At 39.5% G+C, this 14,702-nt stretch overlaps 1 protein-coding gene across 6 annotated transcripts in view; it reads left to right on the top strand.

Annotated features, from left to right (window-relative positions):
• Positions 1 to 7,711, top strand: part of trps1 (trichorhinophalangeal syndrome I) — a 122,304-nt gene extending 114,593 nt beyond the window's left edge. For all 6 annotated transcript variants that reach the window (XM_040122017.1, XM_040122016.1, XM_040122011.1 and 3 more), the window contains one exon: positions 2,327 to 7,711. In XM_040122017.1, the coding sequence (XP_039977951.1) occupies positions 2,327 to 3,952 (1,626 nt within the window). In that variant the 3' untranslated portion in view covers positions 3,953 to 7,711. The remainder of the gene's footprint in view (positions 1 to 2,326) is intronic.
• Positions 7,712 to 14,702: the final 6,991 nt, after the last annotated feature.

Here is a 14,702-nt window from a genome sequence, read left to right as displayed (position 1 = left end):
AGGGTCCATACTGACTTCCGAGTACGCTCTATTTTTATCACTTTTCCAGTGTGAACAGATCAAATCCTGCTTAGAATTAGTATGTAGTAAGGAATTAGGATGTAGCTTTGGACTGTTTGTTTCTTTTCCCTTCTTTGTTTCCTCCATGATCCTCTAATGTATTAACTCCTTTCCCTTAGTCCTTCCTGTTCCTTTTCCTCTGCATTTCATGTCCCTACCTCTACCTCTTCCTCCTCTGTACATCATATGTTACTCTCCCCCTTCCCTCATTTATCCCATCTCCTTCTCTCCTTACTCCCCTTTACTCTTGTCTTTCCATTTTTTTCTCTTATTCTTCCCACTCCGCTTTAAGTAGAAACACAAACACTCGAGGACCATAAAGAATAACAAAAATCATTTTACAATGTAGAGGCTGTCAGTCTTCTCAGTGATCATTTTGTTTAAGGTAATGATCCAGACTGCTGAGCGAAGGCACTGGTCTGAAATGTATGTGCATTAATATATCATTGAACCAGAGTGTGGAGCTTTATGAGGATTTTTGTACTAGTGTCGATACATAAGCATGTCAAGGTTAAATAGTTTCAATAGCCACTCTACAAAGACTGATAGAGCCCCCACACACTGTCTTTTCCCTCTTCACACAAACTGACACACACACACACACACACACACAAGCATGCTTCAATACACATACCTTGAGAGACACACATTTTCAATCACAACAGACAGGCTATCCACGTAGGTACACGCATAATTATAAACATATACAGAGAGATAAATCATTCTAGATGATTCCAGCATAGTCGTAGCATACATTTTGAAAGCATGAGAGGTTTATTGCTTTGTTTCTTTTAATAGAAGCCTTCTTCCCCTTTCTTTTTGCTTTCCATCAGCTTAAACACCTCTTTGATTCCTCCATATTGCTCCAGCATGATCTCCCACTATCTTATTCTTGCTTGGTCCTTCTCTATGTGTCGGTTTGTGATTGGTTTTCATCCGCCACGATGCATGTCAAAAGCCCCACATCACTTACGTACATACAGGCTCAGCAGAGAATTTCCTGACGTATACTAATAATTTCAACCTGCATGGCAGTGTAACTTTAAATAAACTAATACTTTTGAAGCTTTGATGAGCTTTTCTTTTTAGACTAGTTGAATTTGATTTCGTTTTCAATACGTGCTATGTGGAGGTCACTATTTATAATTTGTATGTATAGAGGAGGACTGAGTAAAGTTGGTTCTTCAATAGCAATAGTATAGCAGGTCATTACTTTTGAATTTAAGTGTAGACACTGGAGAAGTCATATTTTTATTTTACATTCAGGAAAGAAAATCTTTCACTAATTTTTCTGGAAATGGTTTTCACTGTTAAGAACTTTTTGCCACATATTTAGGAATGAAACATCAAAAAAGATTAATAATATTTCATAAATCTGTATAAGTATTTTTTAATCCCAGTGGGAAATTTATTAAGTGAGGAGGGCTTCTGAAATTGTGTGTTGTTGATGTTACTGAGTAGTTTTTATTATTTGGAATTCTGCTTGACTTCTGCCCTTTTAATTAAAGCACTGAGTTTCTTTAAGGCTCTTAAAACTTGCTTACTTTATGCCATTTTTTTTATCGTCAAGTTTGTGCTCAACAAAAAGATATCCTAGGAAGCTACCATATACTTTAATTGAGAGAGATTTTGTGATGATAGTTAAGACATGAATGAAGGCATATGTCCATGTTTGCGAGGCATCTGTTGATAAAGTAAAAGTTGAGTCTTCAGGGAAAACTCCATTTACATCAGATGTAAGCACTCCCCCTTGTGGTTTGGGCAAAAACCACAGTTTTCAGGAGTGCTGGATATCTTACTGTCTTTTATTACCATGTCAGACCTAATTATACTGGGGTCAGATCCATAATGAATGAACACTTTGATCTATAATTGGAAGTTTTGCTTTTTTAGCAGTCTTCCGTTGTACTCATTATTAGAAATAGTAGCTAGAGTTGTAATACTTCACGCAGCCATGGTGAAACTTCTTTAGCACCTATGTGTTTGAATATTTCACCGAATATCAAATGTATTTATGGTCAAACCGGCTGTTTGTTGTTCTGACAGTAAGGTCAGATTAATATTTAGTATCAACTCAATTGTTAGTTTCTTTTTTTGTAATGCAGTTCATTTAATTTCATCACAGTCACGTAATCCTGAGCTTTGTATGCTTGACATTATTAGTCAGATCACATAAGCAATCTTAAATAACTTACATTAATATCTCTATCAGTGTTTACTAACCTTTTCTTTTTTTCCATAATCTTTTGTTTTCTTTTTCTTGTAGACACCCAGACCTCTAAACATCATAAAGCAGAACAACGGTGAACAAATTATCCGACGCCGAACCCGAAAACGCCTCAACCCTGATTCGCTGTCGTCTGAAAACCCCGCCCCCAAGCAACAACGAATCACCAGCGAGGAGCGCATGAATGGAGAGGAGTCAGATCGAAGCTGCGCATCAGTCAAAAACCAGCAGCCTTCCCCTCGCTCGCGCTCACCCCGATCCACTCAAGCCTTCTTAGCCAATCAAACATTGGAGATCCACAGACGCATGCCTCCTCTTCTCCTCCCTTCACATCCCCCCTCCTCACTGGTAGCTGAGGGCAATGGGGGCCTCGCAGAGGGAGGCATAACATCAAAGGTAGAGGGAGGTAAAGGAGGAGGGGGATCAGAAAGAGGCAGTCCAATTGAAAAATACATGCGTCCATCCAAACCGTCTAGTTATTCGCCTCCCGGCTCACCCATTGAAAAATATCAGTATCCCCTTTTCTCTTTACCCCTACCATTAACCCTCTCACCTGATTTGACCCCTGAGTCAGATTGGCTCAGATTCTGGACCAAGTACAAGATGGCAGCCACCTCTGGGGTCCCTGGTAGCATCAGTAATCTAAGCAGCCCTGGTAGCCTTGGAAATAATGCTCATTATCTTGGTGCAATGGTGACTCCAGTACAGCATCATCAACAAAGCTACACGGTGCCTTACTGCGCCTCCCCCTACTCTCCGCTTCCACCTCCTCCAGCTCCTCCTCACTATCCTCCTCCTCCTCTTCACCCACAAACCTCCTCCTCATCATCATCATTAGAAAATGATGTTCCTTTGGATCTTGCAATAAGACAAAGAGATACAAGTGTTGCGAATCCACACACGTCAACAAATGGTGCAGAGAGGAGAAGGCAGGAGTCGCCACTAGCTGAGAGGTTGAGAGAGAACTGGAAAGGAGAGAAAGAGGAGGAGGAGAGGACTGATGAAGGAAGGAACCATAGGGAGGAGATAGGAAAGGTAGAAAGGGATCCCTTGGCAACAAGTCGGTCAAGTGTTTCATCAAATCGCGCAATGGTGGAAGTGGCCACACAGGATGACCTGACCAATCGCTGCATCCACTGTGGGATCTACTTCCTAGATGAGGTCATGTATGCCCTGCACATGAGTTGCCACGGCGATCAGGGACCATACCAATGCAGTTTTTGCCTCCATGTGTGTGTGGATCGCTATGATTTCACCACACACATACAGAGGGGCTTACACAGGTACACAGACAAAATGTCACAACAGAAGGGTTACATGCAAGACGGAAAAATTCAGAACGTCACAGTGATGTCAGACCAAGAGTCTCGAAGCGTGACTCCAGAGGAAAGAAAAGATGGCGGCGATCATAATGAGATCGCATGTGAAAGTGATGATGTCATAGGAGTGTGTCACAGTGATCAAGCAGAGGAAATTACAATAATGAAAATAAATGATAATGAAACAGGAGCTGAAAAGGACATACGAGTAGAGAGTCATGACATAACAAACCAGGAATTAGGAGGCAAAATGGTGTCAGACAGTAGCGTTGACGTCACAAAAGCCATCGAGGTCACGACTGTTGCCGAGTCTAAAAACTTAGATGAAAATGCAGAGAGTGATTAATCTGATGCCTTTGCCTCAAAACAAAACTATAAGAACGCATTTCATTGGATGAATAAGCTGTATGCCTTCATGTTCCTGGAGGCTAGCTCATGTCAAAATGGGCCTATCCTGGGCACTAAATGGAATACATCCTTATGCTGGAAGCACTCAGCTGTCAAATGGTCAAAAATCATTGTAGGATCCCACTGAACTGCTGCAGGGACACTTTGGAGAAATAGCCTGAATCCCGGGTTGAGTGACGGTCACTTGACAGCTCTGTGGCAAGTATTCAACAGCGGAGTCCGGGCATGCAGCTGAAATCATCTTTCAACAGCCACCTATGTGCTTTCCATATAAGAGGATTGGAGGCTCGACTGAAAGTTGGACTGGTCTCATTTAGGAAGAGTTTGAGGAGCTCAGCACTTGCACAGCCACCATACAGCAGAGCAAAAAATAAAAAAAAAATGCTAGAAGCAAAACACTTAAACTGAACTGAACTGATCTGATCTGTTATGCACCATGCTAAACTGAACCCCGAGCTGGCCCAAACTAGTCTGATGCATCATTCAAACTGCTTTAACCTGGTACAGCCAGATCTGATCTGGTTAGAACTACTTTGTTCTGGTCCAGAGCATGTTTTAACTGTTTTTCCGCTGTGTAAATGGATCCAAAACCAAAACTTATTTTGAAATTGGGAGAGTTCAGAGTTAAACCAGTTTGTTCTGGGCTGCAGTTCAGCTGGTGTTACATAGGTACAAAAGGATCAGTTGGTTTCTTTCACTCATGCCCTGTTGTTACTGAAACTGACTGTGTTCTTGAATTAATGCAAAATCACCACCGCTGCAAAGTTGCATGGGTTGGTAGACTGGTTTGGTTTGAATTCACCATGACTTTTTGAACTGCTTACCGCCAGTTGCAACTGGTAAAACCGGTGTAATACCGGACCGAAGTGTTCTCTTCATCCATTTGGATCGAAGAAAGTGACATTATTTTCTACCTTCCTCCGTGCCATGATACTAGCTACGTGCCTGGCTGCCTGCCTAATAGAACAACCATCTATTAACCTGCTTAACATTTATATTAATAATAATAATGGTAATAATAATAATGATGATGTTATAGTTCAAAACATGCAATTTGCTACACTTTCCTATATAATATGTTATTTTGTAAAGGCAAATAATGCTTTTTTTGCAGGAAATGGTACTATAAAAATTAGTCTATGCGATTTATTTTTTTTGTTGTTGTTTATGTTCTTAAGGAGACTTGTTACATTGATAACAGCCGTCTAACAGAAATGGTACAGGAAAAGAGGGGGTTGTGTGTATGTGTGCATTTGTGTAATTGCGTTTATGTGTGTGAGGATCAAAGGATGTGTCCGTCCCCAAATGATGATGTAAACATAATGAAGGCTTGCGCTTGGTTTTTCAGTCCTCAGGGGTCACACGTGTTGCACACCAACCCACCTGTCTCATAGCATGTGACACATCATTTTTACATGTTGAATGGTCTAATGGTTTTAGCATGTTCTCATACATTCTCTTATATATGTTCTTATCATGTTCTTTGTGTTAATAGATCAATATGGTCTTAGTATGTAACTTTTTTTTTTCTGTATGTCTTTTACATGTTGTTAGGTAACATGGTTTTATAGAGAGACGTAGGAACTTAGGGAGAAAAACCCTAAATTTTATCAAAAGGATCAATTATTTGGGTTAACTGTATAAACTTTTGCTCTGTATTGAGTCTACAGAGCCTCTTGCCTCCAGTGTTTTATTCAGCCGATATCATATTGCTGAGAGTTTGGTAGGTTACCTCTATGTAGCATGTTAGCGTCTTATAAAATCTGCTAAATAAATTGCCTTTTCTAGGGATGGGAACTGATACTTGTTAAACCTAAATAATACTGAAGAAAACACAGGATTGTAAAGATACATTTTATAATTCAGTGAAGTAAAAGGTTCATGTTGCTTTCAACTCCAACTTTCCCATCACACTCGTTTGCCATTTACGACCCACTCTATATCCATCTATTAGAAGAAGATGCACCTGCTCCTCAGAAACGGCGTCCACGGCTGAGTCTCTCTTTAAACCAAATTTTCCAGTTCTCCTAGGTTACTTTTGTCATTGAGTTGAGTTTTGACCGTCCGGTCCTTGAAAGTCCCCCTGCTCTATAAAATGGAGCAACACAGTGGCCATCTTGTTTACTTTTTATAAAAAGAGAATCACTTCTCCAACCTTGCTGCCTTAGTTGCTAGAAAACAAACAAAAGAAAATCACCAGGGGACTCCTTTGAAGGAAATAATCAAAGGCCAAATGAAAATGAAAGATAGGAAGGAACAAGCTAAAGAATGAGAGAAAGATATTTTTCTATGCTTATCCAAAAGACATGACTGAAAAATGTTCCGCGTAGTGCCTGGTAACTTGTACAGTTTTTCTTATAGGTTTGTCTGTCTCTGTCAAAAAGTTATGTGCATTCTGAGTAATGCCAGGCAGAAGTTGGGCAAACAAACCGCTACATTGATTCCCACGCACCAAGTTATCAGTCAGCGATTATGACATTTTATTTCAGCCTAGCTGTCTGATTGGTCAGATACCTGTTCGGACTTTCATGTGTGCATTTTCAGCCCATGAGAAAGACCCACATGTGCTTTTAAAAAATGAAATTGGTTGCTATGCTAACTGTTGATCATTAGTTAACTAGTTCTCATTTTTGCATGTATGTAGACTACTTTTTAGAAATGTTGAGACATGTGCCGTGGTTATTTAAGTGTGAAAAACTTAATACCAGGATGTTCTCTGTGTATTTGGTTTATGCGGAGAAGGAAGCTGAATTACAGCATGCAGTCACGTCACCAATGTGCCCATATCATGATAAAGGTAGAGGTCATTCTAAGGTTTATTCGAAAGAGGAGTGTATTATTAATACATTTTAATCAGAATTTAGGTGGTCAACTCGAGATCAAATTTCATTATTTTTTTAAAGGGACAGTGAGGCGAAATTTCTTTCTTGCAGAAATTTTAAAACACAGAGTTAACAAAGTATAAAATCAGATAAATTCTCTAGTCTGCTCAGAACTCTATAAAATGTAAAAGCCTACTTTTTCACCAGAGCAAACAGTGCGTTGTGGAGCCTCTAGTACTTATACCTTAAAGCAATCTTTTACATGTATAGTAATTAAATGGTATTTGAGGCAGTATAGATTTTCCAGTATTTCAAATTACTGATTGTGATTTATATAAACCAAGCATTTCGGTTTCGGTTAAAACACTCAAGGTATATAACATTTAAAAAAAACAAAAGACTATCCAACCAGCGCTGAATATGTTGCATTAAATCTCTAAGAAACCTGCAAACTGTAGGTGCAACGTCTTTACATTGGAGTTGGAAGTCTGGCTCATGGCAGAGTCATTGCTGCTGCGAGAAGACATCTCATTGCTACTGTGTAACTAAAAAGAGACCAGTCTATTAAGCCAGTTTACCATCCTCGTATCTGACATGCAACCCACTCTAGTGTCAAGTGCAGGAAATTTTTGTCCTCTAAAGCTTTTACTTAACACCTTTATTATGTATGACTCTACTATCCAGATCACACCTGTACGTGAAGGCGTCTTAACTCCATCAGTTTAGAAGTACTTTTATCCTGACGTTTGCCCTTCCTTTGGTGAATAGGTCCCATCATATAAGGAACGATGACGCAGATTCAAAAAAAAACAAAGCATTAAAAAAAACAGTTATCAGTTTTTATTCAAAAAATTAAAAGCTGGTTTGAATTGAACTTTTAGGAAATTGTGCTAACATAAAGTTGTTTGAACTTGTTTTGGGCTTCTCTTGGGCTGCTAGCGCAAAACAAACTGTTTACATTTGCAAGTGTAGCAAAAAAAAAAAAAAAACGAACAAAGGGAAGGATGGAGGAATACCTGCTGAGATGGAGGAATGGGTGCCTTTGAAGAATAAATGGGGAGAGGGTGGATGAATAGATGGAGGATGTGATCAAATTAAACTTGCATTGGCTGATAAAGAAAGAGGTTTTGTTGATGTATCCATTCATCCCCTCTTCTCTATTTTGCGTCTGTTTACCTCCTTTCCACATCACTTCTATCTTTCTCATCTGTTGTCTTTAATTTGACATGTACCTCTCTGTCTTTCTTTTTATCTCTCCACCTGTTCTATCCTCTGCTAGCATCTCTCGTGTATTCCTCCACCTTTCTGCCTCCCTTCTTTAGATGAAAAATAATCAAGAAAGGTATTCTGAAGATGTAGACAGGTCGGTTAAAAAATGGAGTTAGGTGATTGTGTTATACTGTGTTGTGCTGATTTTGACTTTTGCCCCAGAAGTGACAGGAGCCTATAGATTCAATTTCAATCCTACTTGAATGGGCTTTGGGTTTGTGGAAAGGAATTGTTACCAGCAGTAAGATTGTCTCTGAATTGGGTCCATCCATTTTCCAACGGGACTGACATTGGATAAGAATATCCATTCTCATCTTTTTAAAGAAGTTCTTTGGCAACAGTTTTCACCATTTTCCCTGGCTTTCCAAGAACTAGTTTTGCGTTTTTTTTTGTTGAGTCTGGTTTTACATCTCATCTTGATGAACCACATGGATGTCTCAGTGGGCTGGAGACAAACTCTTATGCCAAAACGTTTGAATGGTATAGCTTTTGAAAGAAAATCCACTCTGTACTCACTAAGTTGAGAGTAAAAAGAACATAGCCTTGATTATCAAAACCTTTGTTCAAGCACACTTTTCATATACTAAGTGCTCTGCAGAACCCTTTCCTATCCAAATATCTTCTTTTGTGAATTTGCCAGCTCAGCATTGTCTCCTATGAGTCATGTGAGGATACTGTATATCTAAAACAAAAATGGTTGTTAATGTTGACAGGAGTATTTCAGCTGTCATTTGTGTTCAAAATAGGCAATTTTGGTAAGAAACGAGGTTCTGCAGGACACACATGACATGACCATATTTTACTTCAATATTAAATTGTATGTTTTAGGTATGATGGCATTTCACATCAGCGTTTACATGGGGGGGGGGCCTTAACAAGTGTTTTAATTTTTGTCTTTGTCAGAATGTGTTATAGAAAACAATGCTGTTGCTTGCACTCTGTTTATTATGTTCTTATTGCCAAGGAAGGGACAACACACACACTTTTAAACACACACACACACACACACAAAGACATACGGAAAGTGGTACGGATTGCGTGTACATTTTGGGATGTACAGTATTAACCATGGGAGAAAAGGGAGCTGAAGGCCAGTTTGTAATTGGTCAGACAAACACACACATGCATGCACACACACACATCAACTATGTACATTTAACCAATATATTTTAGTAGAATTTTGTCTCTATTCAGTCGAAAGGCTTTTATAGAAAAGATGGGATTTTTTTTAGGTTATTTTCTCTTTCATGTTGTATTTTATTCTGCTACTTTTCTGTACGTTATTGTTTTTAGGTTTTATTTCATGCAAAAATGATATTTCACCATCATATTTTGACGGCCAAGAAAAGTTTGTTACACAGCTAAACTTGAAGAATAATGTTGATGATGATGACGATGATAATAATTAATAAAAGTAATAACAAACATACTGAAAATGGACAATGGGTGTTTTATTCAAAAGTGATTTACATAATAAAGAAACAAGAAGATTACCTTTGTTCTACGAGTCCTGTTTCACTATAAATCAGTGAAACAGACAAGCTGAGGCCCTCCTATAGTATGTGAATCATCCCTATGTGCTCAAAGAGTGTGTGGTCCGATCTCGGACAAACTGCCGACTTTTGGAGCACAAAGGTATAACTATGGCGGCCGTGGACTGTTAGTCAGCTAAATTTTTTCAGAATAAAACCTTCATACCTGCCTCCTGCTGTGCTCTCTGAATGTGGGCAGGAGCTCCAGCGCATTCACGTGTGTCTCTTCCCATCTGTTCTTCACTGCTGTGAATTATCATATTATTTGTCTTTCATTTAGATTTCCACACACAACACCCTGTAGAAGTCAAACTGGCTCTGGATAAAATGATAACATACTTTTTATGACAGGTCGTGTGAAATGTGTTCAAATAAATCGCGTGCCTTTTATTTCATGCAAAGAGCTCAGTCGGGGTGTGAATGGGTTAATCGCTCTGATGTCATGTCTATCTGTAGCTGGCCAAATAGCCGTGAAATTTTGTATTGATTTGAAGTTCCCAACGGTGGATTCCCGATAATTTTGGTGATCCGTGACCTTCCAGGTCAACTTAGGTCGATGACAGGGTAGCTTGAAAACTAGTGGCTGCATTTTTATGAAATTTACTGTGAACATTAATGTTCGCCAGAGGATAAATCATAATTTGGTGGGAACCCTCTGAGCTCGCCTGTAGAGCTTTCGTCAAGCAAAAATTTCAATTCCCAAACAAGACATATCACACTCCAATATTCAAATGGGAAGTCTCAGAGTATCTTGGAGCAGAGTTTTCAAAGGTCAAAATGTGAACTTTGCACACAAGACAATCGGAGGATTTCCATGAAATTCGCTGAGCTTTGCTTGCAATGGATGGAGCCTTTTGACTTTCTTGATCCCATTCCCTTCCCTTGTAGCACCGTCCTAAACTATACTAAACTTGAGATATTTAGCAGCACTACTGTTGAGGTTCAAATGGTAATATTAGAGCAAAATTATTTGTATATTCTGGGGTATAATCAACAGAGCACCTTTATTCTTGTTACACCAACAACAGCTCACTGACTGAACTGTTACTTCATAGCAAAGACCTAAGATAGCAAAGGCAGCATGCTGTAACCAAAGGCTCATTTCTCATCAACACACACTACACGGAGATAATTTGAGTGTCTCCTTTAATCTTCCCACCGCCCTCCTTTGGGTCAGCAACTTTGACGAACTAAATCACACAGCGGCGCTATCTGTCAAAAGACAAAGGCCTCTAATCCTTGGTCTATATTATGTTTAGCATTATCAATTCATCTCTGTGTTTATAATATGAACATTGATTAGAGCTGATTAAGTCTGCTTTAGAGCCCGCAGTGAAATTATGTGGCAGCGGGGCCTCATTTAAATGTGTGTGTGTGTGTGTCTGTTGTTGAGAGTGTAGAAGTGTGTGATGATGGGCCACAGAAAGTCGGTGTCAAGACTAGAATACTAAACAGCCCGGTGTCTACTGGAGAGGTCAAAGCACAGACACACGCAGCTGCACGTAATTATGAATCTGTTCAAGGCAAAAGAGAAGCAAACCATCAAATCCATAAGAGGCCAAATAAATAAAAGGAATATAACAACATGCAACAATTCACAGAGATGTTTACATACTATGCCTGCTCAAAAGGGAAAAACAAATCAAATGGCAGATGTATATGTATGCCTGCACACATTGAAGTTTTCTATTTTTGAGCGTGCATATGCTCTCTGTATGTACCGTCTGCCCCTGCCTGCCTGTCTCTCAGTTTAAAAAATCTCGCAAACATCGTGTTTTTTTCTCATGGTATTTCATGTTTATATATGCGTTACCTGCAGCACTCACAGAAGGTTTGACAGACAGTGTGTCTGCGTGTGAGAGAGCAACGGAGTAAGGAAGTACCGAAGTAGCATTGTCGTTGCTGTTTTCATGTCTTCATTTGGATTGATTGACTGACTGACATATTATCTAGATAGATCGATAGAAGCAGAGGTTGAGATTCATTAAATCTCTCAGTTATAACAAAATGAGCTGCTGTAACATGCAGGATCTGTGCCTCTAACCAGTCCCTGTCCCTGCTGAAAGCGTAATTACAGCTCTGCATCGCTGTGAATCATCAGCTTCACAGTGAGGTCCACTGCAGAGGGATTTGAGGTGTAATCTTCTTTCCTTTTATTTCCTCTTTACCACTGTAGTTGCTACAGCATCTGCAGACGCTCCCGTCTCCTCTTTTCTCTTCTCTTCTGCTTTTCTTCCTTTTACTTTGCTCTTCTCTCCTTTATTCTTTTTTTTTTTTCAAATTCAAATACACTTCCTTAGCATGGCAGGAAATAACCTGTGTTTTGAACAGAAAGGTATCAGCAACATTCATGTATGACTATACGGTCACGGGAGAAAGGAAAAGAAAAAGAAACAATACACATTACTACATGCTTAAAGGATATGTATTTTTGTTCCGAAAGCAACAATACATTAGTCTCTCTCTCTATACTGTCTGTCTTCCCCAGCCTGTCTCTGGCGCTCAGCCCCAAAATCCATTAGCTCCCAGTGAAGACATAATTCTGTATAAAAACTTTTTTCTTTTGAAAAAAAAAAAAAGCCCCTAAAACACCTGGGCGCTGAAGTTTTTAGATTACATCAGTCAAACAGGAGTAAACTGTTGAGGCATGTTTTCAGCCACGAATTTGGTGCTTTAGTGAGTCACTACAGTGACAGAGGTCGTCGTGAGGAAGGCACACGTCAGCCCGGCCAACGTTGTGGCTCACGGCAGTTTTTAATAGATTTGTGAACAACAATGGAGGTTTATAGCTCAGAGGCATTAGCTATATAAGGCAGTCAGTACACAGGTACTTGTCAATAGGATAAATTCACAATTGTTGGTTTTGGTCTTTTTGTGGAAAAAATAGAATATCACCCAACTTATCCTTTAAGAAAATCACTGTAACGAGATGTTTTAGAAATCGTCGATCTTTGTGGTGGCTGGTAACAATGTAGTTTGTACAAAAGAGATCTCTTGGTTTTCACTTTTATTGTCTTCTTCTCCTCTCTTCGGAACACTGTTTCAGGGCTGAGAGGTTAGAAGGGTGTCCTCCATTTTCTTCTCTATCAGACAAACATGAGCAGAGTAGGCTTTATCAGAAAAACACACACACACACACACATATGCACACGCGCACAAAAATGGCCGTGCATGCGTGAACACATAGAGTATCCAAATACACAGTGTTTTGCTGCAGACTTCCGGGGAAATGCACACACTCATGCATATATGTCTACACACACACACACACACACACTCAAATGCACATGCAGCCACCCACACGTTACGTCATAAACACACAGCTTTTCCTTGCCCCGTCCTTCACATTAGGGCTCTGGAGTTCTTTTAATAATAATTCCCTTAATATCTCCTCACAATAATACTGATAATGGTATGCACCTTGTGTGTGTGTGTCCTCAAAAGACAATTTCTATTTCTGTGGAAAACTCTGATAAGCTTTTGCTCACTCTCCTCACCTGCAACCCCCCATTCTTCTGCTATATAACACCCCTCCCACCACCACCACCACCACCACTTTTCTAATAAAATGCATTTTAATTCTCTTTAAAGCTCATGAGAGAACATCAGGACAAGCAGCCAGCACAGCTGACAATAAAATCTTCTCCCTACTATTTCGGGTGGATTATTTTATCTGTCTTTACTCTCTGTCTTCTTTATCCTTGTTGCAGTCTGACTGATTATATTTTCAGACTGCACAGTTTCTACTAAGGATTCTGCATTGTCTATTAAACTTAAACAGGGCTCTTGATGTGTAAGGGAGTGTTTATCTGTGTTGTGTGTTTCTGTATGAGGGTGTGCACTTGATATGTGTGTGTGTGTGTGTGTGTGTGTGTGTGTCTGTTCAGTTTAAACATGAATACAATTTCTTTCTCTTCAACTATGAACAGAAACAGAATTCACCAGAAAGGAGACCCACCACTAATCTGAGCCGAACATTTTCTGACGTTTGTGTACAGTGAAGACTACTTTATTATTATCTTTATTTTTGTTTATTTGTTATTATTTTGTGTGTGAGGCATTTCTTGGGCCGTGATGCTTAAAAAAAACGTTTCCTCAAGAGTTCCTCTCTGCTTTATCGTGTGCCACAGCCTCTGTCTGCCCAGTCGTCAGTCTGCTCATCGTGCAATGTCCGATGACTGATGTACCTCACCACTGCATTCTGGCATCCTCAATTGGTATGAATGGCCCAAACAGCGCCATAAACGCAGGTCAAAACAGGACACAACAGGAGACAAACTGTTTCCTATCGCCTTTTGTAGATTCCTGGACGGCCCATCTGCGGCGGAAGAACCAGCTCAGTATTGAGGCTAAAAGTTCAAGTTCAAACTGAAAAAGTGAAAATGGAGGATAGCTTTAATTTTTGAAAAATATGGAAATGAAAAATAGAGGAAATATAAAAACAGTTTCTAATTTATTCACATTTACATTTGAAGCATTTGCCAATGCACGGACTAAAAATGTTGTATCACCATAATTATAAGCAGACAACTGTAAACGTATGCAAAGGCAGCAATTTATCAGTGCTGAGGCAGTAGAATAAGTTAAAGAAACATTCAGGTGCCCTCAAACATTTCATATATCATTAATAAAGAAAGTAGCATGATACATTTACAGTACAGCATGATGGAGCACAGAAATGAGAAAGTATTTTCTGCAACAATTACAAATTATAGATGAAACGTGAGTAAGCATCTTTATGCAGCCTATAGTCTTTTTTTTAAATCACTGTCAGGGATTGCTGATAACAGCATAGGCAGGCGGATTCAGTGAATTAACTTTTAAGAAGTGAAAACAGGCTTAGAGTCAGACAGGCGGAACAAGATGGCAGACAGGAATCCAGGTACAGGCAACAGGGAAATAACACCAAGGAACAGAAACAGGAACGTGAACAGAGGATCTGACACTCGGTGCGGATACAAAAAAGGCTGGTGTATGTACTGGTAGAGAAAATGAGATACTGGGAACAGGTTTGTGTGTGTGTGTGAGTGTGTGTGGGCACAGAGACTTATGCTAAGTTCACACT

Source organism: Xiphias gladius, chromosome 24 (genome assembly GCF_016859285.1).
Source record: "Xiphias gladius isolate SHS-SW01 ecotype Sanya breed wild chromosome 24, ASM1685928v1, whole genome shotgun sequence".
NCBI classification, from domain to species: domain Eukaryota; kingdom Metazoa; phylum Chordata; class Actinopteri; order Istiophoriformes; family Xiphiidae; genus Xiphias; species Xiphias gladius.
Note: the sequence above shows the minus strand (reverse complement) of the source record. Positions and strands in the feature narration are given on the sequence as shown.